Source organism: Choloepus didactylus, chromosome 21 (assembly GCF_015220235.1).
Source record: "Choloepus didactylus isolate mChoDid1 chromosome 21, mChoDid1.pri, whole genome shotgun sequence".
Classification (NCBI taxonomy): domain Eukaryota; kingdom Metazoa; phylum Chordata; class Mammalia; order Pilosa; family Megalonychidae; genus Choloepus; species Choloepus didactylus.
In genome coordinates, this window is record NC_051327.1 from 18,602,022 (window position 1) to 18,629,411 (window position 27,390).

The following is a 27,390-nucleotide window of genomic DNA, read 5'->3' on the forward strand; positions in this document are numbered from 1 at the left end:
AAACACCCAAACACTTCTTGAATTGTGGAAACAGTGCTCTACATCTGAAAAATTCTGTTACACTAATTTCTCTTTTCACACACACAAAAAAAAAATCCTCTCATTCATGTTTCACCGACATCCCCACAGACCAGTTCCCCCCTGGAGGTCCAAGAGGTGGATGAATGGCTGTGGCTTCTACAGGTGAGGGGCTAGGATGTTGCCAGGAGGTGTCCACAGCTGGGACCTGAAAGTTGGGGCTCTCAATGCCCCCCAGGAAGCACCTGGAAGAGCTCAACAGGGAGGGGGCGTGATGGAGCAACTGCATCAGTGTCACCACTCCTTATGGCAAGTGGCCTGGGGGGACCCTGGGTCCAAGCAACACAGGCACACCACCTGCATAATAAATGCACTCACACCTCCCACGTGCAAGCTTCGTGGCCGTGTTCCAGGCGCCTGACACGAGACTCTTTGGCTCCCAGAGTTGCAGCAGAGGTTGCAGAGGCCACCAATGCCCAGCACCCCAAAGCAGGGAGCTAGACCCTCCATAGAAATGCCACAGCCTGGGGAGCCGGTTCTTAGTCCCACATCACGTAAAAGAGAGTGGACAGCGAAGCAAATGCCTCGCCTCACGACCCTACATATGCCATTCCCTCTCTGTGCCAGTTTGGGTATATTATGTCCCCCCAAAAGCCATATTCTTTAATGCAATTTTGTGGGGGCAGATTTATGAATCATTTTTATTAGGGTGTGACCTCTTGATTGAATGTTTCCATGGAGATTTGACCCCACCCATTCAGATTAGGTCTTGATTAGTTTACTGGAGTCCTATAAAAGAGTTGACAAACAAGGAGCCCAGAGCAGCTGAGCAGGACATTTTGGAGAGAAGCTAAGAGCTGACACTGATGTTGATGCTTTGAGATACTAGCCCAAAGAATGCTCCGGAGAAGCTAAGGGAGGACAAAACGCCCCAAGAGCAGCTGAGAGACGCTTTTGGAGAGGTGCTTGGAAGCTGGCAGAGATGCTCAGAGATGCTTGGAGTTGCCAACAGAAGGACATTTGAAGATGCTAAGCTAAGGACACACAGGAGCTGAGAGAGGAGCAGAAACACAATCCAGGACCAGCAGACACCAGCCATGTGCCTTCTAAGCTGACAGAGATGTTACGAACACCACTGGCCTTTCTTCAGTGAAGGAATCTCTTGCTGATGCCTTAATCTGGACACTTTTATGGCCATAGAACTGTAAGTTTTTAACATACTAAACCCCCTTTAAAAAAGCCAAAAAAAAAAAAAAAAAAAGAGAGTGGAGAAGGCATCGGGCTTGCGACTGCCCTGAGCGGGGCTTTCCTTGGAGAGCACCACAGAGGAGGGGAGGAGGGGCTGGGACGCTCTCCTCCACCCCAAGTTCAAGACAACCTTGCAGAGAGTGTGATGCAGACCCCTGCAGTTTGAGGGGCACGGGGTGCAAATCAGGGACAAGCTGAGAATGAGGGGGAGCAGCTGGCCCCCGTCTTGGCAGGGTGGGAGATGTGTATGTTTGATGTCTGCCAGATGTGGAACCCCATCATCCCCAAAGGAAGCAGGAGACTTAAGAAGGACCCTGCTCAAGAGAGGCCCCCCAGCGTGTGGAGACCCCCCCCCCCAGCAGCAAGCAGGACCCCCGGGGAGTCGGGGCTGGCGGGGAGTCATGAGCAGGCAGCCCCTCCTGAGCCCAGGAGCCTGCCAAGCAGAATCACCCCCAGCTGGGTGTGTTCCACGCTGGGGGATCCCAGAAGACCCCACAGTGGTGCCAGCCGTTCACGCCAGCCACTTCCAGGGCCTCCGAAGCCAGATCCCAGCAGTGCCAGCCCAGGAAGCTTCTCCTGCTCCTTGCCTCTCTCTAGTCCACCTTTTCTCCCGGAGGGGCCCTGCTCAGCATCTGGCAAATTGGAAGGAGAGAAGAGGCCCACAGCCCCCGCCTACTGCAGACCTCCCAGCCTTTCATTTAGATGAAAGATGGCGGTTGTAAAATTAATTCTTGAAATGAGATTGTTGTTCTGAATAAGAGAGATGAGGAAAGCTACAGAGCCCACCCAGCTGACTTAGAGGGCAGGGAAAGGGTCAAGTTGCTTTCTGCTGGTGCCCCTCTGGGAGCAGCAGATGCTGTAAATGGGTCCCTCCCACAACCTCAGCACACAGGGCCGATGAAGTGTGGGGACCTGGGGACAGATGGGGGTGGGGACAGGGCCTTGGGGGCAGGTGGGGGGCTGGGCGCGGGGCACAGGTCCCGGGATTCAGGCTCTGCCCCATTCACCATGTGAACTTGCACAAGTTACTTAACCCTCGGAGCCCAATTCCCAGTCTGCAGGGTGAGGAGCACACAGGGACCAGGGATGCTGGGTGGGGGGCTCAGCCTGGGGGCACATTCTCCAGAGCTGGAAGGGGTGCCCGGGTGCTGGGCCGGCAGAGTGCAGGGCTGATTTCCGCCTGGCATCACACCTTTGCCCGCCCCCACTGTCTTCGAGGAGAGTCTGAGCTGCTCAGCCGTGTGCACCAGCCTTTCTCCAGATGGCCCGGCCCCTCCACGTACCCCACCCCCCACACCACCCCTCGCCCTACAGCCTTTGAGCCTTCCAGATGTTCCAGGCATTCTCTCTTCACTCCATGCCTTTAATAATGACGATGGTGACAATAGCATCACTCAAGCACTCCCTGTGTGCCAGGTACTGTCCTTAGCGCTTCACCTATATTGATGCATAACACTTCTAACGGGGTTATTATTATTATTCCCAATTTGCAGATGAGGAAACTGAGGACCTGAGAAGTTAAGTAACTTACTAGAAGGTGCAACCAGGAACCGAATCCAGGCAAAAGTGCTTCCAGGATGGGGAACATTTTTCCGTCCTACATCTGCACAAGTGTACCCATCTCAGCCCCCTCAAACTGGAAGGGAGAGCTCAAACCCCAGAGAAGGTCTCTTTCTGCCTCTCATTCTGGGAGCCTGGGGCTCCTCCGAGAGCTGATCCCTGCAAAGCCATCAGATACCGGCGGCGTCCAGTAGGTGGCGCTGCTCCCCCAGCCCAAGGGGCCGGGGCTCAGCTTGGCGTCCCGGGGGTCTCACTTGAATGCCCAGGGCAGGGTCAGTGTTCCCGGCCACCTCCCGACCCGGGCAAGGACCTGCAGGAGCGTCGCCCTCCTAGGCCCACAACGAACCCCCAGCCCCTGCTGCCGGGCTCCAGTCTGCACACTCAGTCATCTTTCTAAAGCACAGATCCAAATTTGTGACTGCTCTCTCTCCAAACCTTCTAGGGCTCCCATAGACTAAAGACCAAAGTCTGTAGGTCAGCAAACAAGGGCTCTCCATCCCACCTCCTTCTGCCACCGCCAGTCACAGCTCCTTCCACGTGGCACCACAAGCTTCATGGGCAGCTCAGGTTCTCATTCCCACCTCCGTGGAATCTCTTTCCTGCCTCCTGGTCTTTGCACATGCAAGCTCCCCAGCCTGCAGAACCTTCCCCACATCTCGGGAAAATACCGAGGGCCTGCTGTGTGCCAGGCCCTGGGAATACAACAGAGAAGGCAGCAGGTGTGGCCACCACAATTCCAGAGACAAATACTAGTTGTATAATCATATCATGCTGTGTCGAACGCTTTAAAGGAAAGCACCAGACTCACTACTTCCGTTACAACAGAATGCTTTTTCTTCATTTTTAAAAATTAAAATACTATTTACCTGCAGTAAAATATGTAAATCTAGCCTCTATCTATCTCCATGAATTCTTGCCTGTATGTATGCCAACTTTCCATTACCCCAAAAATGCCCTCCACCCCTTCCAAGTCAATTACCTCAATTACCCATCCTCTCCCCCAGAGATAATCATTATTCTGATTTCTATCACCGTAGATTAGTTTTGCCTGTTCCAGAATTCCATATAAATAGAATCCTGCAGTATGTGCTCTTTTGTGTCTACCCCCTTTAACTCATCTCATTCCATCTGTAAATTCACCCATTGCTAAGTATAGCAGTATTTGGTTCCTTTTTTTTGCTAAATAATATTCCATTATATAAATAGACAACCATTTGTCCGTTCTCCCATTGGTGGACATTTGGATTGTTTTCCATTTGAGTTCTGATAAATAAAGCTGCCATGAACTTTCTTGCACAAGTCTTTTTGTGAGCATACGCTTTCAGTTCTCCAAGTATACACCTAAGAATGCAACCGACGGGTCACAGGATAGAAATACTTTCTACCTTGGTACATACTACAAACAGGTTTCCAAAACCTATTTGGTCGAACCAGTTTAAATGCCTATCAGCTTGTATGGGAATTCCAGTTGCTCCGTAGCTTTGTCAACATTTGATACTGTCAGTCATCTTCATTTTAGACATTCTAGTACATGTGTAGTAGTCTTTCACTGTGGTTTGAATTTGCAATTCCTGTTGACTAAATAAATTGAGCCACATTTTATATTTATTAGTCATGTGGAAATCTTCTTTTGTGAAATAAAACTTTCTTTTATTTAAGACTTGTGCCCACTTTTAAATTGGGTTCTTTGTCTTTTTCTTATTGATTTGTAACAAAATGTTAGGTTATATATTTTTTTTCTGGATATGAGAACCTTGCCAGATATATGTATTGTGAATATTTTCTCCCAATCTGTAGCTTGCCTTTCTCATTTTTTAAAAGGTGATTAGCAGTTTTTAATCTCTATGAAATCCAGTTTATCTTTTTTTTTAATTTTATGATTTGTTTGGTAGGAGTAAATGTCCATTTTTTCAATTTGGAGATCCAGTCTTTCTAGAAGCATTTATTGAAAGACTTCCTCTCCCTGTTGCATTATTTTAGTGCTTTGTTGGAAATCAAATAACCAAAGTAGCTTTATAGTAAGTCTTGAAATCAGGTACTATAACTCCTCCCACTTTGTTCTTCTAGATGGTCTTGGCTATTAGATATTCTAGGTCCTTTGTATTCCCATGTACATTTTATAAATGGCTTATCAATTTCTGCAAAAAATACCTCTGTGACCGTTTCGGTTTGCTAATGCTGCCATTTTGCAAAACACTAGAAATGGATTGGCTTTTATAATGGGGGTTTATTCAGTTGCAAAGTTAAAGTCTTAAGACCATAAATTGTCCAAGGTAAGGCATCAACAATAGGGTACCTTCACTGGAGAAAAGGGGGCATCCGGAAAACCTGCATTAGCTGGGAAGGCACGTGGCTGGCATCTGCTTGCTCCCAGGTTGCGCTTCAAAATGGCAATCTCCAAAATGTCTCTAGGCTTAGCTTCTTGGGGCAAACTCTGGGCAAGTATCTTCAAAGCGTCAGCAAAAGTCTGCTTTCAATGGCCATCTCCAAAATGTGTCTCTCAGTTGCAGCAGCACTGGGTTCCTTCTGTCTGAGCTCTTATAGGGCTCAGGTAAACTGAGGAAGACCCATGCTGAATGGGCGGGGCCACACCTCCATGGAAATCATCCAGAGTTATCGCCCACAGTTGGGTGGGTCACATCTCCATGGAAACAACCTAATCCAAAGATTCCAACCTAATCAATACTAATACATCTGCCCCCACAAGATTGCATTAAAGAATATGGAGTTTTGGGAGACATAATACATCCAAACCAGCACAGTGGTTTTATTAAAGATTACATTGAATCTATGGATCAATTTATAGAGAATTGGCATCTTAATAATAAGGATTCTTCCTGTCCTTGAATATGGCATAAATTTCCATTTATTTAGGGCTTTTACATTTTTCTCAGCAACATTTCACAGTTTTCCACGTAGAGGTATTACACATCTTTTGTTAAATGTATTCCTAGGTATTTATTGCTTTTTAATTCCATTGCACGTGGAGAGGATTCTTTACATTTCAGTTTCTACTTGGTTGTTGCTAGTGTATTGGTATACAATTTTTTTATTCTGACCTTGTATTTTGTACCAAAATGCACTTATTAGTGAAGTCAATTACTAGTTCTTGTAGTGGATTTGTCAACTCCTTTGGGTTTTCTAGGTACACAACAGAGTCACCTAGAATAAAGAGTTCTGACTGTTTGGGATCTGTATGCCTTTTATATCTTTTTCTTGTGTTATCACCTACAATGCTGAACCGAAGTAGTGATGATAGACATCCTTTTCTTGTTTGCAAACTTAGGGGGAGAGTGTACAGTATTTCATCAGTTAAGTCTGATGTTTGCCGTAGGTTTTATTGCAGATACTCTGGCTGTGCAGCTGGAGACAGCACAGCCCCGACTTGCCTGTACCACCGGGAAGTGGAGGAGCCAGCCTGGAACCTGCCTCCCACCACCCTTGACCCCGCATCCAAAGCCCCATTCTTCCCATAAGCTGCCACCCCACTCCTCCTCCAGGAGCCCCTGAGAGTCAGATGAGGCTGCTGGGGTTCCCGCAGCGAGTGAGGAGCTGGGAAGTGTGTGCTGGAGAGCCCCCCAAGGATGGCCCAGGCTGGAGGGAAGCAAACACACAGCCAGGTGGGAAGGAGCCAGAGCTCTCTGGCTGCTTTGTTTCCAGCAAATTCCAAGGTTCCTCTACTCTCTGTGAGCTGTGGGGTTAGTCCCTGTCCTCTGTGGGGCCCCTGGAAAGTCTGGGCTGAGATGCACTGGCCTCTCAGTTCCTTCCTGCCCTGAGGGTCTCCAAATACAACTCTCCCCCACCTCTCAGCCCAGTTCCGGGGACTGTGATTTCTGTGCATTTGCTCATCCGAAGGGCGGATCCTGGGACTTCCCTGTCCATCACTTGGCCAGTTCAAGAACAAGGGTTGTTACTCAATAAATATCCACGGAAACCTTCATACACACACACACACACACACACACACACACACGGAAACCTTCATACACACACACACACACACACACACGGAAACCTTCATACACACACACACACACACACACACACGGAAACCTTCATACACACACACACACACACACACACACCTCTTTCCCCTCCCGTTGCTGAGCCCTGGGAGTTCTGCCTCCTGGTGTAACTGCTGCCTGCCCGCTGCTCTCTTCTCACCCCACCCTGTTCCATCCTCCTCCAACATCTCCCTCCAGGACAGCTGCCAAGGCCTCCGAACAGGGGTCCCACGCCTCTGCTCCCACCCCCAGTAATGGGTCTCCACGCAGAAGCCCGAGAGATGGTTTCAAAGCACAGTCTCCTCTGTGAACCCTTCAAAGCTTCACTTCGATCTTAGGACACAATCAAATCCTTGGTAGGATCACGCCGCCCGGCAGGGTCCCGCTACTTGTCCCCCTCAGCTGCCTCCCGCTTGCTCCGTTCGGGTCAGGTGGAGCTCCTCCCGCCTCCTGGCCTCTGCATCTGCTCTTCCCACTGCCTGGGACATCAACTAACCCGTACACAGCCCCCCAGAGTCAGGATGAAGTGCCCCCTCTTCCAAGAAGTCCTCCTAGACTAGCCCCACAGCAGGCTGGTCCACTCGATTTACCTTCTCCCAAGCACTCGCCGCCCTTCTAATTAAAGACCCACGTATATATTTGTCTAATGTCTGTCTCCACCTCTAAGCTTCTGGCTGCATCCAAGGTGGGTGTGGTCCATCCCATGAACTGAGTAAGCCCTGGTGGAATGAATGAAACAATCGACGAACAGTGGGTGCCCAGTGCAGTGCTGGTCCTGGAGCTGGGAGAACGACTGAAATACAGGGGGTCCCTGGAGGAATGCATGGTGCAGGGCTGGGGTCAGCGTGGACCCTGGTGGCTGCAGCAGTGAGACAGCCAGGCACGGTCACCCACCAGGAGGGGCAGCAAGGGAGATCTGCTGAGCCGGGCAGGGGAGGGGACAGCCAGCACCAGGAGAGCCCAGGAGGTGGTGCAATGGCCCCGGTGCATTTGGGGACCAGAGCGCTTTGACCAACAGACGGGGTGTAGAGAGGACAGCCCCCAGGAACCAGGCTGTGAGTGGCCCTGAAGGCAGTTTGGGGCCCCAACTCAGCCCTGGGTCCCTGCCAGTGCTGTCCCACCTTTGGATCATGCTCCTGATCAGTAAAATAGCCTTGTGCCTGCAATATCTGCATATTGATGCAAACATACACAAGTGCACTTCTGCCTTGGCCTATATCCCAGATCTGTAGGGCTTAGTCTTGCTCTTATTTTGTAGATTAAAATGTACTTGGAGGCTTGTGGGGTTGCATGGCCGGAGCTGAGGGTGCAAAGAGCTCAGGGCTGCAGCTGACGATGGCCTCAGTAGATGGGGAAGATGAAAGGTAGCCGGATCGAGCTGGGAGATGCAACACTACAATATATTAAAGAGTTGAAGAGATTAAACCAAGTCATCTTTCCAGTCAGCCACAATGACACGTTCTACAAGGATGTACCTAGCAAAACTTGCCTATTTCAATGACACTGCAGTAGGTGTGGCAAGCTGTAGTGCAGATCACTCACAGAATCAGAAGACTTTACATCAGGACGCTAGGAGGACTGGCCCCTTACCAAAGACTGGGACTAGGAACTAAAATGTTAAATCATGTCGTAAACATCCGTGAAAAAGATGGCATTTTTGACAACATCTATCTGCACGTCCAGATAAGCAGTGGGTCGGCAATTGACTTCTACAGGAAGGTTTGGCTTTGAGATTACTGAGACAAAGGAGAACTATTATAAGAGGAAAGAGCCACAGATGCTCGTGTGTTGCAGAAAAACCTCAGTCCCTTCTGGCCAGAACACAGATGTGCAAAAACAGACAACTGAACAAATTACAAATGAACTTTCTCGCACTTGCTTGTTGCCAAATAAAAGAGAGGCCCATTGATTTTTAGCCCTTCTTTCTTTTAAAGCTTCCCCCTTCTTATTCTTGTTTCTCTTTCTTTCTCCTTTCTATCTTTCCTTCCTTTTTCTCTAAAAGTTTTACTACTTTCAAAGATTTTGAACATTAACCATGTTTGGATTGTTTTAGTTTTCTGACTTTCGTGAGGTGGTTTCATTGAAGAAAGAAGTTATAGGCATGTTCAGTTTCACGGTTAAGATACATGGTCCCAAAAATTGGGGTGTCAAATAATTTCAAAGTTTTTTAGCTAATTTTTAAAAACATCCTGCTTTCACATTGAAAGGCAGAGCCTTCAAAATATTTGATATTTCAAAAGACAAAAAGAAGCAGCAGCAATATCTTGTTCTCTAATTCATAGACAAGTTAGTATGTTTGTGGTACTTTGGGTTTTCTAAAGACCATTTGCAAGATGCTAATCCCTAAGTATTGCCTTCACTTCACCTTTAGTCCTTCTGGGCACCATTGCTATCCTTGCAAAAAATACTTAAACTTTTGTTGCTTTTTTAAGCAGTTATTTCTTCTCCTCCTTGCTGGTGGTTGAGGGCAGTTTGGTCAGATAGTGTTTATACTTTGGTGTCAGTATTTGAGTTAAACTGCTTTTTGCTAATGAGTGGGCTGGTTGTTAGCAGGTTTATTTTTCCTGCTGTTGATTGTTACCAGTGGCATTAACTTTTAGATTATGGGCTGGTGAGACTAATTTATTTTAATATCCCAGCTAGAGATATGGCCTTTAACTGACCTAAAGAGGTTTGTTGTGATTTACTTTTTTTCTCCTGTCCTTTTTCTTCGGTGAACCGAGCAGTAGTTTTAGTCAACATTGTTAAAATGGACTTTATGTCCTTATAGGTCAAGACCCTAATTAAACCTGAAGCAGGTGTTTTCTCTTGGACATATTAAAAGTACTTAAAAGGAAGTTTAGATGGACTTGTGGCACAAAAAAATGCATTTAATGTCAGCTAATGCAGGCTGCTAAACCTGTGGCCACCGAGCATTTGATTAAATAGGAAAGAATATCTAGGCAGTGTTTTTGAGTACATAGTTGTGCTATTGCTTGTCAGTTGGAGAACATCCCTGGTTTGATTACACTCTGTGCCTACAATGTTGAGTTTAAGGATTTGGGGACGAGTGGACTTGTTAAACGTGTTGCTTCTATTCTTGGAAAAGCAGAAGTCTAAAAGTATTAACACACACGTCACTGTGACCTCGTCTACTGACAGAACTGACTTACGCCAGAATATTTTCTGGCCCATAGACAAGTGGTTTTGATATTGATCAATTTTTGAAAGATGGGAAACATCTGAAATGCACATCTTTTCCTCCCATAGTCCAATCTCCAATATTTAAAATTATTTATATTGCCAATATTACGGCCCATTACAATGTCCCATTAGATTCTAAAAACTGCACAGGGCTTGAGTTTTCTCTCGCTTGACTTTAAAAGGAAGGTTGATTCACTACGTTTACTTCTTATGTAAAATTCTGGTATGAAAGTGTCATCTTTCCAAATATGCTATTTACACAATGTTTATGCACATTTTATAATCCTATATTCTAATTTGAGAATGTGAAACTACGATAGACTTAAAACTCTTATTGAGTGCCAAGAATAACACGGAAGAGGAAGGTAGTTGATGAATGAACATACAGGGTTTTAATCTTAAAACAGTAAAAATCTACAAAGAAAAACAAATGTAAATGGAAGCCCTGATGTGGTTTTCCCGCCCCTCAACAGGAGCCTGTGTCCCCACCTGGCAGGCCACCCCTCCGGCCACGGGAGGGCCACCCGGGGGCTGCAGTGACCAGATTCCTTTTTGAGGAAGATCGTCTGTGGGAAGGGCAGTGACAGGAAGCGGGAAGGCGAGCCAGGGGGCTGCAGGTTGGGAAAGGGACGAGACAGGGACGGACGGCCCCACCTGGAGCAGGGAACTGAGGCCGAGGGGGGTGCTGGGTCGGACTCCCAGTTGCACAGAGGCAGAGGCTTACTGATGGGGGTTCCTGGTGGGGCAGGCCGTCTGCTCATCAGTTCAGCAATACCGGGGGCTGCCCCCTCCCCACCCTCCGCAGTCTCCTCCAGAACCCTCCGGGAGGATGCAAGACTGAGTCAGGTCCTTGGAGGAGCTATAGCAGCCCCAGTTGTCCAGCCTGCAGAGGCTACCCCTGGCCACAGTCCTGTGGTCACACTCAATGACTGTCCCAGAAAGGGGTGCCTGTGTGTCCTGTGTGTCCCCAAAGGCAGCCCTATGGGTCACAAGAGGACAGAGCTTCCGGAGGGGGTGAGGCACCCGTCATCAGAGGCATGCAAGCAGAGGCCATGACTCTCTGGCCCCCAAATGCGATGTCCCAGGACCCTGAGGTCCCTCAGCAGGTGACTGGACCCTGCCTTCGCCAGGGCCTTGCCTGCACGGAACGGCTCTGCCAGTCCAGAGACCTTTTCCGGGGCGGCCGGCCACCCCATCCCTCCCTGGGCCACCTCAGCTTCACAGGCCTCCGATCCTGGCCCAGCCCCCACTTTCTTACCAGGGACCCCTGAGAGCAGGAGCAGACTGGGACCCTGAGGTCCTTGGTGGGTGACCGGACCCCATCTTCACCAAGGCCTCCCCAACACGGAATAGCTCCACCAACCCAGAGACCTCGTCCCTCCCTGGGCCACCTCAGCCTCACAGGCCCGGCCCCCACTTCCTCACCAGGGACCCCCAAGATCAGGAGCAGACGGGGAGGTACGGAGACAGGCTGGAGACTCGACAGGAAACAGGAGTGGGGTTTTCAGAGAGGGGGGCTGGAGAATATTAATCTCTTGATTAACAGCAGAGGGCAGGCAGGGAGGGGGACGGGCTGCCCCACCGCAGTTCTGCAGTGCGGGGGTGGGGGTCTCCGGCCTCTGGCCTCCCCCCAAACCACACCAGTCGTTCTTAAGTGCCAGAAGGAAGGAGGGTGGGCCAGCGGGCAGGGTCCTCGCGCTCCAGCAGTGGGCCCAGGCCTCTGGGGGCGGGGGATGGTGGGAGGTGGATGCAGCCCAGAGGGGGTGGGGGCAGCTTTGGGGGGCTTCTAAATCCAAACGGGCCGGGCTGAGGAGGAGAAGGACGGAAGAAAGGCTTCGTTTAAGAAAGCGCCGACGTCCAGGGCTTCCCGTGGACCTGCCCAAATCCAGCCCAGAGCAGCAGGCGACCCAACCAGAGGGGGAGGCCGTCTGGCAGGGGGGCAGGGAGGAGGCAGATGCCGCCTGGGACAGTTCCAGCAAACCCCTCCACTCGGCACATCTGGAAAATGTTGGCTTCTAATGCCATCAAAGCAGACCTTGTTGGTGGGGCCAGAGACGGCGGGCAGGGGAGGCCCGGACTGGGAAACTTAACCCCCGCGTCCCTGCGACTCGTCCTTTTCAATCTATCAGGCCCCCGAAGCCAGGCCCTGGCCCCAAGCCCAGCCCCTCCGGCAGCGGATGGAGGAGCTCAGGGACGGGAAGAGAGCATCGTGACAACACCTGACAACCAACAAGGCACAAGCCTGGCACGTGGCATCCACCCAAAAGCAAGGCCAAAGGTTCTATCCCCATTTCCCAGAAAAGGAAACTGAGGCACAGAGAGGGGAAGCATGGCTTGTGCTTGCAGCCTCGGATCCCTAGGTGGTCTCACATCCGGGCACTCAAGATCAGGCTCAAAGGGTCCCCACGGGTGGGTCTGCCAGCCCAGCCCCCGCCCCGAGGAGCCAGATGGGGACAGAGCCACCGGGCCAGTAAAACGGGGACTTGCCCCTGGTGTCTGCCCCAGACCCCGGGGCTGTTTCCTCCACGGGGATCCCTTGACCCCACCAGCAGCCCCCGCCCTAATGGAATCCCCTTGTGCAGCAGATTTCTGCTCAAATGGCCTCCCCCAGGGAAACCCCAATACTGGCTTGTCACATCCACTTCTGCGATTCTTTGATTAACATCTAAGGGCCCCGTGTCCTTTGCTCACTAGCGCCAGGCGCTTAGCTGCTGGATCGATTCTAAATGAACAACTGAACCAACGAACTAATGATGTGAAAACCTGATGCAAGGCCGCTGTTCCCCGCTTCCTGCAGACGACCAGATGCCGCTAGTTGCCTGGGAGGCTTGGCTCCCCTCCATGCCTCCCCCACCACCGACAGGCTCACACACACTACAAAAATCCAGTGTAAAAAATACCCAGCATGGGAAAATCTGCATGGGAAGCAACTGTATTATAGACTTTTTACGTTTAACAAGAAGGGGATGCAGTCATTTCATGAATCTTTCTTGAGCACTTACTATGTGTCATCCTGCCTTTGAGGCACTCAGGATATGGTGAAAAGAGTCAGACCTGGAATCAGACAGCCTGTGTCATGTGGGTGAACCCCCATCTGGTAAAACCCCCAAATCCACTCTCTGCCTTCCCTCCTTCTGCTGCTTCTGACAAAGGGCCCGACTCTCTCCCCTCCCCAGCCCCCACTCCGCTCCCACTCCAGCCCCTCTTGGCTTTTCACGTCCTCTGCTCTACTCTGCTCTCTGCTCGTGCACATCCTCTGCCCACACCATCCGTTTGTCCCTCTACCTCCAGATCTTTCTCAGCAGTTTACAAATATGCTTCCATATCTCCCAACTTGAAAGCAAACAAACAAAACACATCTCACGACCCCATGCTGCCCTCCACCTTCCAAGCCCCAGCTCCCTGTTCCTTTCACAGCAAAACTTCTTGAGTGAGTTTTCTATTTTTCCAGTCCCCCACTTCCTCACCTCCCAGTCTGTCCTCAATCCACGCCATTTCGGCCTCCATCCCACCATTCCCCAAAACTGTACTTGTCGGGGTCCCTGGTGACCCCACATTGCCCAATTCTATGGTCACCGCCCATCCTCCATCCCACAGGGGCTCTTGGAAGCATCTGGGACAGATCTGCTCTCCCTCCCTCTCCAAGGGCTCCCTCCCAGGACACCCAGCCCCGCTGACAGCCTCCCTCTCTGGCCGCTCATTCTCGGTTTCCTTAGCCAGCTCCTCGTCCTTAGCACCGACTCTAAGGTTGGGGTGCCCAGGACTCTTTGGGGGCCAGCACCCCTTCTCCAAGGTGACCTCATCCAGTCCCCCAGGTTTAAATACCATCACATACCATCAATCACACATTTCCTCCCTTCTAGCAGGCACATATGGCTACCATCTTTGAAACCAGGATTCGTATTACAAGTTGATGGTGGGTTATAGTTTAATTAGCAGCATTTGTAGAGATAATTAAATAATATGCTTCTTAAAACCAATGGCATCTTAGAATTGATGAAATACGACATGTCCTTACTGATTATTTCTGGTACTCCAGACTTTTTTTTTTTTTTTAAAGAAAAATAGAAGGCGGCATTTATTTCAACATCCAAATTTCATTAAAGAAAATCACTTGTGAGCCTTAATTGCAATTCTCAAATACTTAATCCAAAAATTCCCTGAAGATAACTATAATCTGGGAAAGTTATTAGCATACTCAACTATAAATGTTTCTCCAGGATATCTCAACTCTGATGGCCTGGGCAATAGCCCTTCCCCAGTGTTTGCTGGGATTATCCTTGGGAACGAGCAGCAAAGCCAGAAGCAATGGAAGCTGGACCAGTCATGGGGAACGTACTTATGAGCAACTCCCTCTCTCTCACCATCTCGAGCAAATACGTTTGTTTCCATCCACAGACAAGACCCGGTGGTCCACACAGACACTCCTGAGTGTACTCTACTTATTCCACCCTGTGTCCCCAGTGGCTGCCAAAGAGGAAAAGCAAACCCGAGTCAGAAGAGTGAGGCTCCAGACATTGTTACTCAACCTCCCCTGTGACACCCCCACATGGAAGCCCCAGAGGCATCTCGAACTCCATATGGCCAAAGCAGAACTGTTGGTTTCCATCCCCCAGGCCTGACCACCTCCTGGTGTCTCCGTCTCCATGAACGGCATGCCCAGCCAGCCAGCTCCTCAAACCAAAAGTTGAGGCATTATCCCTGATTGTCCCACTAAATGATCAGACACTCCAGACATCTCAATTTCCAGACGCTTCCGGATCCACCCACTTCTCTCCACTTCCCCAGCAATTGTCCTAGCAGGAGCTGCCGTAATCCTGCTCCACCCCACCATCCTGCTGCTTTGCCCACTCTCCACACAGTGATCCTTCCAAAACCTAAATTAGCCCACCTCAGGATACAAGTAGAGGGAGAGCACAATAAACTCAAAGCAACAGAAAGACAGAAATAATAAAAGTAAGAGCAGAAATCAATGATACTGAAAATAGAAAAACAATGGAGAAAATCAATGAAACAAAGAGCTGGTTCTTTTAAAAGGTCAATTACACTGATAACTCTCTAGCAAGACTGATAAAGAAAAAAAGAAAGAAGGCACAAATTACCGGTATCAGGAATGAAACAGGGGATATCACTACAGACCCTGCAGACATCAAGAGGATAATAAAGGAATACTCTATACACACATTTACCAACTTAGATGAAATGAACCAGTTCCTCAAAAAAAAAAAAAAAAAAAACACTAATTACCATAAGTCACCCAATTTGAAATAGTTTGAGTAGCTCTGTAATTATTAAGGAAGTTGAAATTGCAATTAAAAAAAACTCCTTGTCATATGTTGAATTATGTACCCCAACAAGCACGTTCTTTATCTTAATCCAAGTCCCCGTGGGTGTGAACCCATGGTAAAATGCACCTTTAGAAGACGCTGTTTTTAGTTAAGGTGCCAAGTGACTCAGGGTGGGTCTTAACTCATATTAGTGGATGCCTTATAAAGTGAAGAAACCAAAAGCCAGGAAGGAGTCATAAAAAGCCACAGGGAAGAGCCAGAAGCTGAAAGTCAGTGGAAGCTGGAAGAGCAGAAAAGGAGAGGAGAGCACCATGTGCTCGGAGGCCGGGCAGAGATACAAGCCAAGGAACCCCAAGGCTTGCCGGCAGCCAGCACCAGCACACCACAGACTCTGGGGAGAAAGCGTGGCCTTGCCGATGACTTCATTTTAGACTTCCAGCCTCTGAAACTGTGATCCCATAAATGCTTGTTGCTTAAGCTAACCCAGTGTGTAATATTTGCTACAGCATCCTGGAAAACTAAGACATTCCCATAAAACAAGTCTCCAGACCCAACTGGTTTCACTGGAGAATTCTACCAAATGTCTACAGAAAAAGTAACACTAATTCTACACAGTTTCTTCCAGGAAATGGAAGAGGAACACCTCCTAATTCATTCTGTGAAGCTCATATTACCCTGATACCAAAACTAGGCAAAGATAGAAAAAGGAAACTATAAACCAATAGCTCTTGTGAATATGGATGCAAAAATCCTTAACAAAATATTAGCAAATAGAATTCTATACACCATGGCCACGTGAGATTTATTCCAGGATGCAAGGCTGGTTCAAAATACAAAAATCAATCCATATAGTCCACCATATTAATAGACTGAAGAGGAAAAAATCACTATCATATTAACCAGTGCAGAAAAAGCCTTGACACAAGTCAATACCAATTCATGATTAAAAAAAAAAAAAAAAAAAATCTCAGGAAAACAGGAATAGAGGGGAACTTCCTCAACTTGATAAAAAGCATCTACAAAAACCTACAGCTAACATCATACTCAATGGTGAAAGACTGAGTACTTTCCCCCTAAGATTGAAGGATGCCTGCTTTCACCACTCTTATTAACATAGTTCTGGAATTTCTAGCCACTTCAATAAGGCAAGAAAAGGAAATAGAAGTCATATAGATCAGAAAGGAAGAAATAAGAAGCTCTAAATAATGGAGAGATACACCATGTTCATGGATTGGGAGGCTTACTACTATTAAAATAGCAATTTCCACAATTGGATATACAGGTCTAAAGCAATTCTTATAAAAATATCAGCAAGATTTTTTTTGTTGCTCTGGACAAGATTATTCTAAAATTTATATTGATAGGCAAAGGAACTAGCATTTTGAAAAAGAATAAAGTGGGAAAAATCAGTCTACCTGATTTCAAGACTTCCCTGATCACTACGCTAACCAAGGCTGTGCTGTATAGGTGGAGGGATAGACACATAGAACAATGGACCAGAGTAGAAAACTCAGAAATATGCCCATGCAAATATGCCCAACTTATTTTTGACAAAAGGGCAGAGGCATTTCAATGGTGGAAGGATAGCTTTTTCAACAAATGTTGCTGGAGCACCACTGGCCAAAAAACAAACCTCTACCTACATCTCACACCTTACACAAAAATTAACTCAAAATGTATCATGGATTTAAACATAATATGTAAAACTATAAAACTTTTGGGAAAAAATAGGTGAAAACTTCACAGACTTGACACCAAAAGTATGATCCATTAAAGGAAAAATTGATAAAAAGGACTTCATCAAAATTAAAACTTTTGTTCTGCAAAAGATGCCATTAATAGGATAAAAAATAAGCTAAAGACTGGGAAAAAATATTTGCAAATCACATATCTGCAGGAGGACTAGTATTTCTAGATATGTGAAGAAGTCTCAAAATTCAACAGTAAACAAACAATCCAGTTAGAAAACGGACAGAAGATATGAAAAGACATTTCACCAAAGAAGAGGAACAGATAGAAATTTAGCATATGAAAAGATCAATATCATTAGCCATTAGAGAAATGCAAATTAAAGTCACATCTATGAGACAGACTACACTCACTATACACATATGCGGTTGGTTAAAATAAAGTAGTGACAACACAGAATGCAGGCGAGGATGTGGAAAAGAATATTTAAAGCAGCTTTATTTGTAATAGCCCCAAACTGGAAACAGCCCAGATGTCCTTCAGTGGGTAAATGGTTAAACAACCTGTGGTATATCCATACCATGGAATATTACTCAGCAAGAAAAAGGAATGAACTATCGATATGCAAAACAACCTGGATAAATCTACAGAGAATTATGCTGAGTGAAAAAAAAATCAAACCCTAAAAGGTTACATAATGCATAACCATCTCGAAATGACAAAATTGTAGTAACGGAGAACAGATTAGTGGTTGCAGGAGGTTAAGGAGGATGTGGGAGAGGAAAGTGGGTGTGGCTATTAAACGGCAACACGAGGGATCCTTGTCATGACGGAAATGTTCTGTATCAGTAGCAATCAGATTGACCGACTGATGGCAATATGTCAATATCCTGGTTGTGATATTGTTTGCCACCCAGGTGGCAGGTCCTGTTATTGTTATCCCTTTTTACAAATGAGAAAGTGAGGCACAGAGAGGTTGCACATGATACTAGATATAAAAAATTATAAACTGAAATTTTGGGGTGGAGTGGGATGGAGATACCTAAGAGAACTTTTACTTTTTACTCCACAAACTTCTAGAATGTTTGGACTTTTAATGATCAACGTGTTATCTTTGTATTTTTAATAAACTCTTATTTTAAATAAATAAGCGCAAAAACAGATACAACAGGTAACAACAAAATAAGATGAAAGTGGTGGAAAGATTAGTAAACAGACTACATACCTTCAAGTCCTGTGCTTACTACAGGTGAGTCAAATGTGGCTTCCTAGCAGCCAATGCAAAAGAGGAAAATAGTCTCACTAATGAGATTCATCATGTCCCATAATATAAAAACAAATCACTTGGAGGCTTCTGGGGAAGATGGCAGAGCAGGGAACACCAGTTCTCAGATCTCCCACCATAACAACTATTGAACAGGCTGGGACTGTCTGAAACAACTATTTTGAAACTCCAGAGGCCAGAAGAACAAGGTACAGCATCCAGGAAAGAGCGGGAGGAAGAGGCTGCCCATATACACTGTCACGAGCTTGTGGGTCAGTTTCCGTGACAACTCTGGATGTAGCTCACAGCCCAAGGGGCTCAACGATCTAGGAACAGAGGTCTCCACAGGCCAGGCTCAATCCAGAGCAGACCCGAGAACACCCGGGCTGTGGTTACTAATGCGGCGTTGGGGGTGGGATGCTGTGTCAGCTCCGGGCTGCCCTGTGCACTATGGGACCCGAGCATCTTTAGCTCCCACTCTCTAACCGCCACGGTGGCAACCAGGAGCGCCCTCCACCATTTCCAGGTGCCCCCAAGTGGGCAGTTCCACTCTGGCTGCATTATTTTTAGAGGAAGGGGAAGGTACAGTTGCAGAGCATGACTTTGAGCTTTCCAAGCTTTCTGCCACCTGTTTCTTATGTAAAGTTCCCGGTAAGAAGTGACACAACAGGAGTGTGCCTGAAGCCGCCCGATGCCCCTTATCCCTCTGCATCCTGTCAGTTTCCTCTTTGGGTCAAGTCAGATCATCCAAAATGCTGTGCCCACATCTTAGTGTCTGCACACCATTCTGCAAGGGGTCCTGGGAGAAGCGACTGATTCCAGGGCTGGGGCAGGGGAAATGCAAGAGGGACCTGGAGCATCTTTTGGTACCAAAAACTAAGAACGGGCTTTGGCAGCGGAGGAGGCAACCTGAAGGAACTCCTGATGGCCAAAGCAGGGACAATTGCAGCAAAAATAGATAAATAAATAAATAAATAAATAAATAAATAAATAAATAATGATAGCACTTGAATTATAACTCAAAGAATAAAATAAATTTCCATGAATTCATACTGATACAAATAAATAATTGGATAAATAAACTAATGCAGTAGAGGAGAGCCCCTCCTTCTAAAGCATTACAATTAATAAATATAGAAGAAATGAGGGAAAGAGAAAAATCACTACCACAGTAAAGAATTGAAGTAATCGAGCAAGCTCCACCGATGGATGCTGAAATCAGTGGGCAAACGTTTGAGGGGAAGCAGGGTATTTGCACAGTCTCAAGGTATCTGCCACGACTTTTATGAATTACACGGGGACAAATTGTGGCTTCAGGACAGAGACCTGGGGGGCTCCACTTTAACCAAATGATCAAGGTGAACCTTACAGCATATCAGCCTCAAGTGCCCCCGATGGGATGCACCGAGAAGGACGCAACTTCCTTTCTGGGGTGTCCTTGCCAAAAATGCGTAATCCCATTCTAATGAGAAGACAACCCCAAATTGAAGGACATTCAGGAAAATAACTATCCAATACCCTTCAAAAGTGTCAAGGTCAGAGGGGGGTCAGAGAGCAAGGAAATGTGGGGTCCTGGATTGGATTCTGAAATTGAGTGGATTCTGAAATTGAGTGGAAGAACCTGTGAAATGTGAATAAAGTACTTATCGAATTGTGCCAGCGTTAATAGCCTAGTTTTGATCACTGCACTGTGGTTATGCAAGATGTTAACATTTTGGGAAGCTGGATGAATGAACTCTCTGGAACATTTTTTATAACTTTTCTTTACATCTAAAATTATTTTAAAATAAAAAGTTGTAAAACAAACTTTACAAAATTAGGGGATGGGGGAAACTGGGCACTTAGTTTGGGCACTGTGTTTGGCCCCTTGGAGAACTGCTTTTTCCTAATTTCTCATTGGTGCAATGCCAGTGGTGTGTCTTAGGAAAGCCAACTGGCCTCTGACAAGAATGTTGCAAGAACAACGCCCACCAAGCCTAACACACACCCCTCAGGAGGAGTGATGACACACACTCCTCTCAAGCTTTGGAACTGGAAAAACTTGGCATCTTCAGAGCCTCTGGTTTGTTGAATCTCTTAGACCTATAATTCACCATGCTTCTCTCTTTGCTTTGGCCACTGGGAAACTCAGAGCTGAATTTAAAAATCCACCTTATTTTATATAATGTTCCCACCGCTGGCTTCGTTTTTCTTTTCTTACCCTTGGTTTGATTTTTTCAGCTACTTTCTTTTTCTTGCTGAACCTCATGTAATTTGAGAATTCACTCATATCCTTCTGGGGGCAGATACATGTTACATGAATAGTCACACACACTCAGATACCCACATACACTCACACAGACACACACACACACGGAGCTCTTCTGGAAACTCCATGTAACCAACACAGAGCACAGTCTCCAGTGAAGGGGTGACTGAGGAAGAGGAGAAGGGGGTGCAGTTCTGGAAGCTGGACCCTCAATCCTCACCCATGGGCCTCCCCAGGCCTCCCTTTCTGGTGCCCAGACAAGGTAGGAGGGACTGCGAGGCAGGAGCACATGGACCCCTGCCCACATCCTCTCCCCCCAGTCAGGCCAGCCCCTAACGTTTGCAGACCTGGGCTGAGAGTGGAAGCCCACCTACTCTACATCTAAATACGTAAAAGCTTTAAGTCAATAGCAAACTGTTAATAATAAACTGTTAAATTAAATACCCTTATTTGTTGTTGTTTTTAGTTCCTACCTTACCGAAAACCAACATAACAACCTGGAAGGCATCCCCCCTCCCCCCACCTTGGGATGGCAGATTCAGGCAAGAGGCTGATTCTGAGCAGGCTTGGAAGCCACTCGGGGCTGTTTGGAAAGGAGATCCAGGATGCAGAGAACGGTCTAGAAGAAGGGGGCAGGCTGCAGATGGTCACGTCCCCTTGGCCTCGTGCACTTTTGTCCCTGGCCTGGGCACGGCTAGAGGAGGGCTAGAGAGGGGCCCCTAAAGGGCAGCCCCAGGGCGAGGGACCCTCTTGCCTGGGTTTTCTCTGCCCCAGGACCTCTGCTCTGCGGTCCAGGCGGGCAGGCAAGCTCCCTGGTCATGAACCAAGCACCTCCTCTACTTCTACCCGAGCCAATGGCTATTCTTCCGTTCAAATCGGGTTAAAGCATGGCCTGCCAGCCAGACAGCGACCCATCCAAAACCAAGGACTGCAGCCTAAACTCCAAACACTAAGGGAACACCTTGATCTCTGAATCTTTATTGTGCTGTTTTGTACTGGGCATTCTCTGTTAGTCTGTTGTGCTTATAAAACAATCAGCAAAACAGTGCCTGAGTCAACCAGAGGTAACAGAATCTTCTGCCCGAATCCTCCACCATCCTAGAGCCGGCTCGAGCCCCAACCCTCACGGTGGAGCTCCCCGAATAGAGAAAGCCCAAAACTAACGTGACTGAACACCGGGCATGGGGCTGGGCCCCCCATCTGAGTGGCTCTCAGGGGCCCATGTGATCCAGACAGACACCGGCCAGCTGACGGACAGAAGCTGCGCGGCCCCTGGGGTTTCCTTTCTGTGCAGAGATGAAGTGGCTGCTCAGAGCAGGAGCTGGAAGCTTTTGGAAAACACACAACACACGAGGGAGCCATTCACTCTGCAACTTGAAGAAATGTTCTTGGGCCCAGCGGCAAGTATCTCACAGAACCTTCCAGCTGCGTAGGAAAGGAATTATCAGCGGTCTCCAGCGTGCAGGTGAGAAAACTGAGATTCAGGCAGGATAAGAGGATCAGAGCAGGGCTGGGATGGAAGGCGGGTCTTGGGACTCCCAGCCCAGTGCTGGCTCCACTGTCAGCCCCTTCCCCCTTTATTCAAAGTCCTCCTGAGAACCTTCCAAGCACCTCCAGCTGAGGCTCTGCTTGGAGGATTAGCCCAGCAGGCAGACTCCTGGCCCCAGGCAGACCCTTCAGAACACTGCAAAAGTCCACTAAATTTACCAAGCTTTTTCTTACCTCGGTAAGCCCCCTCACAGAACACCCCCTGTTCAGGAAAGCTGTCCCGACAGGTGCGGTGACCCCTCCCCACCTCCGTCCCTCCTGTCACAGCACATCCAACAGTTGTAACTGTGCACCTGTTTCTGCCGCTCTTTGATTCATGTCTGCCCCCAACCCCCATGAGCTGTCAGCAACCCGGGTGAGGGGCTGCTCTGCTTCTCACAGCACAGTCTCCCCGGGGCCTCCCAGGGACCTGCATGCAGAGGCACGTCGGCCAAGGCTTGTTTGGGACTGCAGGGGGCTGGGCCTCGAAACCTCAGAAGCACAGCAGCGCGGCCTGTTTGACGGGCCAGAACCAAAAACCCAGTCCGATCCTCTGTGACGAATGAGCCTGGTGACCTTGGGCAAGTCGCTGTGACTCTCTGAGCCTCAATTTCCCCATCGCAAGTTTGGGTGTCCATTTATATAGGGAGTTGACCTGCACCCACACTTCATCCCAGGCACCCACTCTGCATGAATTCAAAGCACTTGCCAGCTTTGATCTCGGTTCCCCCCCTGGCATCTAAGCATGGAGTCAAGGGATGTCACCTGAGCACCTGCGCCTGCCTGCGGGCCACCCCCCCATAGCTCCCACGCTAGTGGGGGGCAGACAGCTCACCAGCAGGCCACGGAGTGAGTGCTAAGTTTCAGAGCATGATAGTGCTAAGAAGAAACCAAAGCAAAATACAGCGCTGGAGAGTGGCAGTGATCAGGGGAGCCTCTGGAGTAGAGCGTGGAATCCCGAGGGCACCGACCATCCCAAGCTGCAGGTTAAAAGCAGTGCAGGCTGAAGGCTTAGCAAAGGCCAAGGCCTCCAGGAGGGAAGGAGCCCGGGTGGCTGGGGCCAGGGGCGAGTGGAAGGCTGTGGGGCCAGGAGGGCAGCGTGGACAGCCGTGGAGAGGGACCTGGGCCCTACGTGGGGAGGAAGCTCCTGAGGGGCTTGGAGCAGGCGAGTGACATGATCGGACTTGGGATTTTAAAAGCCCCCTCTGGCTGCTGTGGGGAGAAGGCCCTGGAGAGGGGAAAGGGGGAAGTGGGGAGGCCAGGGAGGGGGGTGCCCAAATGTGATGTCTCTTCCAGGCAAAATCAGCACGAGAACAAGCAGCACCCAAACCAGGAGCCCTTCCTCACCCTGCCCAGCCAGCAGCCGGAGGCCACGGCCATCCCAGGGCACGGGGTGGGGTGGGGGGACCCCAATGCAAGCTCCATTACGAGTCACTGGTGAGAAAGAAAAGTATATTAAGCTCTCCTTCCTTAACAAACAATAATAGTCCCGCTGTGTAAATTGTCAGTAATCTTTCCCTGAACCATCATGAAAAGCCACAGTGGCCCAATTTAACTGTTAAACAATACAAAACAAACAACAATGACAAATAATAATAATAATAACAGTCATGATGATGAATAAGATTAGAAGTAGGGAATTCCTCTAAAAGAAGGGGAATTGCGGTTTAGTCAATAAAGTTCCTGCTGGCTAAATTTCAAAGGCAAAGGGAAGAACTGTGTGTGTGTGTGTGTGTTTGTGTGTGTGTGTTTGCTCTGACAGGCTCTCTGTTCTCAGTTCCTAACCCCAACAGAGGGAGAGAACTCCCTGGCAGACAAGAAAATCCCACGGGGAAGACCTAATGCTTCTGAGATAGTGTCCTGATGGTTCCCTGAGCCCTCAAGCAGAGGGCAAGTGCAAAAATGAAGGATCATTTGAAAATGTGTCAGATGAGGTCAGTGATTCTGAAGTTGGCTTGCGCAGCTTTGCTTAATGATGCATAACTGTATTCAGAAAGTTTAAACACCTCAACTCCGCGTTGTGACCTTGAGAGCCAGCCCACCCTTCCCTTCCTTCCAAGGTTTTTCAAAAAAGGGAATCCTGACAGCTCGTTCTCTAAAGCCCATTTGCAACAGGGTGTGCACATGTGTGTGCACGTGTGCGTGTGTGCACATGTGTGTGTGTGTGCACGCTTTCTTGCTTCCACCCTGGAGTACCCCCAACACACTGACAATGGGTTTATGGCTAACATCCAATTTGGCTACTATCTGCAGAGAAGAAAAACAAGTCAGAAGTTCACGACTCTTCGTGTTTACACCTCAAATTCTAAAGACAACAGTAGTTGGCTTCAGTCAAACCCTATGTCTTGACAAGAAGTCTTTCCACGCACGGAAGCATCGCTCCCCCCAGGCAAAAATGGTAGCGTCCGCCAGGTGAAATGGAAGCGGGGCCTGGCTTCTTGGGGCTCCGCCAGCAGCCACCACACAGTCAGAACTCAGAGCCCAAATACACCCCGCCAGATGCCCCCGGGAGGGAGAGGCCGTGACCTGTGTCACCTGAGGCTCCCGGCTGACCAGAGGGGCAGGAGGGTCTTGGAAGTCAGCTCTTGGGGGTGTGAGGAGAGGAATCATGATCCTGCCGGCCCTTTTGAGTAGAAAATGGGCATTCCACATTAAGTGCCATCCCCCTTGCAGAATGAGCTAGGTAAAAACACTTGTGCAGGTATTAAAAAAAAAATAAAGGTGTAATAATGCTCAGTGAAGCATAACTTGCAATAGCAAAAACTAGGAAACCACTTAAATATCCATCAGTTAAGAACATGGGAAATAAATGAGCCTTTCCTACAACAGAACATTAGGCAGCTGTTAAAAATGAGGTGGCTGCAAGGGACTGATTGGGAAACGTTTGGAGGTGAAGGTAAGTGCAGAACAAAATAGCATCGCTGGATCTTTGTTTAAGACACACACACTCAGGAGAGAAAAAAGTCTGGAATGACACAGTTAACAGTGAGGCTGGAATTGGGGAAGGGGATGTTCATTTTCACCTTACTCAGTTCTGTAATGTTGCGATGATTTTTACAATCATTTCTTCATTCTAACGATAACAATAAAAGATAGAATGCAAACCTAGAAAACCAAGCGACAGAAACAGAAACAAAAAGCTACAGCCTCCCACAACAGCTGGTGGCCTGTGCTCCAGGACCCCTGCAGGCAGGTTCTGTGCGTCCACTCCATGGTGAGCCCAATGGGGGACACTGTAGGGGGGCAGAAGCACAGGCTCTGGCTCATGGGTTCCCTTCCTATCTTGGGTGATGAAGGCATAACTAGTTTATGATGTCCCCCAATCAAGTGTCCAGCTAGAGGGTGGTACAAACTATTGCAACAGAGAAGGCAGGGAGGGGGAGTTTGAGGAGGGAGACCCCAGGCAGAGATGGGGAAGGGTCTGTGGAGCAGAGGCCCAGGGCTGGACAGGTGTGGGGTGGGGAAGGGAAGCCAGTCCCCGGGGCTGGAGCAGGACCTGGAGGAGGAGAAGAAGGGGAGGAAGGCGAGGTGGCATCTCCAGAACCCCGAGCAGGCACCGATATCCCTCCCTGGGGCGCTGAGGAGCCCCTGCAGGGCTGTGGCCGGGGCGTGGCGAGTGAAAGAGGGCAGGGATGGGCTGCCAGGGGCTGTCACAGCCCACCTCCTGGGCTGGAGTCCCAAGGCTGGCTGGTTCCCTCCTCAGTCCCCCCGGCACCTCCCTCCCCCTCTGCCCCTCACCCACTCCTTGTCCAGGGTGGTCTCTGCCCAACTATCCCCCCGCTGCACTGTAAGGTCCTGTCCCTTTCATCTTTGCACACACACACACACACCCATGCTCTGTACACAGGTGTTGTTCAATAAATGCACATTTAAGTCTCATTTCCAAGTGTCAACCCAGGCTGCCCCAGAAGCAGTACTGGAATGGAAAGGAGGGCAGAGCGGGCCAGCCCCGTGGCCGTTACCTCACGAGGTTGGCGCAGGGCCCGGGCCACCGGCAGCTCTGGTACACGCGCTGGACCACCGTCTCCGAGCCATTCTGCACCTGGCAGGACACCGTCCGTGTCACTGTGTGATGGCACCAGTGTCTGCGGGGAGAAGAACAGTCCCATCAGTTCCGCCTGGTCCTGGAGGCACCCAACTACAGGCCAGAAGGCTGTGCCACAAACATGGGAGGGTCGTTCTCTTGGGGAAGGGGGCCACTGAGACCCGCTGTCTGAGCTGATGGAAGAAGGGAGAGAACCCATGCCCCTTGGCCACCATTCTTTGGCATCATTTGTTTGTCATCAAACGCTCCCTGTGGAATCAGTGACAGAGCCTCAAGCCCTGCCACTGGGAAACCCCACGAGAGACAGACCCACAAGAACTTGGGGTACCAGGGACCACCACGTGATGAGCCCAGGGGCGACGGGAACAGAGAGGGCACCCACCCCAGCAGGTCCTAAGAAAGGCCAGCCAGCTGCGTGGTGGAAGATAAGGGCAGCTGACCAAGAGTGTGGGGGCCAGGCGAGAGGATGGCGTTAGCCGAGGAGGGAACAATGAGCGGGGACAAGGAGGGGGAAGCCCGTGGCCTGCCCAGGGACCCGCCGGGGGAAGGGGAGGAGCCAGAAGAAGAGGCGAATCCCTGCCAGCCTAGCCATGCATTTATTCGTGAGGTCAGTGGTTGAAGGACTCTGAGCAGGGCAGTGACTCGATGGTCTGCATCTTAGAAAAGTCCCTCTGGCTGCAGAATGGCTGGGAGAGACTGAGGCAGGGGGGACTCCCAGGAAGCTGAGGGCCATGGGGAGGTGGGCAGTGGCAGGAGGCAGGGAAGGAGGGGACGGACGCGGGGAAATGGCATTACAGGAGGGTTGGCTCCAGATGGCAGATGCAGCACACGTTCCCTCACACCCCCGCACTCCCAAAATTTAAAATCTAAAAAGAAGTCCCTAACACTGGCCAATGAGAATTGGGCCAGAAATTCTGCAGCTCGTTGAGAGACAGAGCAGACGGGCGGGGCAGCCCTGAAGGAGGAAAGCCAAGCCCAAGGTGTGCAGGGGAGGAGACGGGGCAGAAGGCGAGCGCAGCCTGGGGTCAGGGGTGCTGGGCAGGGAGGCACCCAGAGGTGACGTGAGAGGGGCAGCAGCCAGATGGGTGGCTCCCAGTCCCCATCCCTGGCTGGCGTCAAGAATTAGGCCCTGAATAGGGACTCACGTGTCCACCAGCATCCACTGCGGCATAAACACAACAGCCAAAAAGTGGGAGCAGCCCGAGGGTCCCTCGACATGGATGGACAAGCAAATCATAGTCTGTCTGTATATAATGGAAAATTACTCAGCCAGAAAAAAGGAATGAAGTTCTGATACAGGGAACAACACAGGCGAA

General features: G+C 49.1%; 1 protein-coding gene across 2 annotated transcripts in view; it reads right to left on the reverse strand.

The window, feature by feature from the left end:
- The window catches only part of COL26A1 (collagen type XXVI alpha 1 chain), a 176,349-nt gene that overhangs the window by 111,896 nt on the left and 37,063 nt on the right, over positions 1–27,390 (reverse strand). For both annotated transcript variants that reach the window (XM_037814975.1, XM_037814974.1), the window contains exon 2: positions 25,992–26,114. In XM_037814975.1, the coding sequence (XP_037670903.1) occupies positions 25,992–26,114 (123 nt within the window). The remainder of the gene's footprint in view (positions 1–25,991; positions 26,115–27,390) is intronic.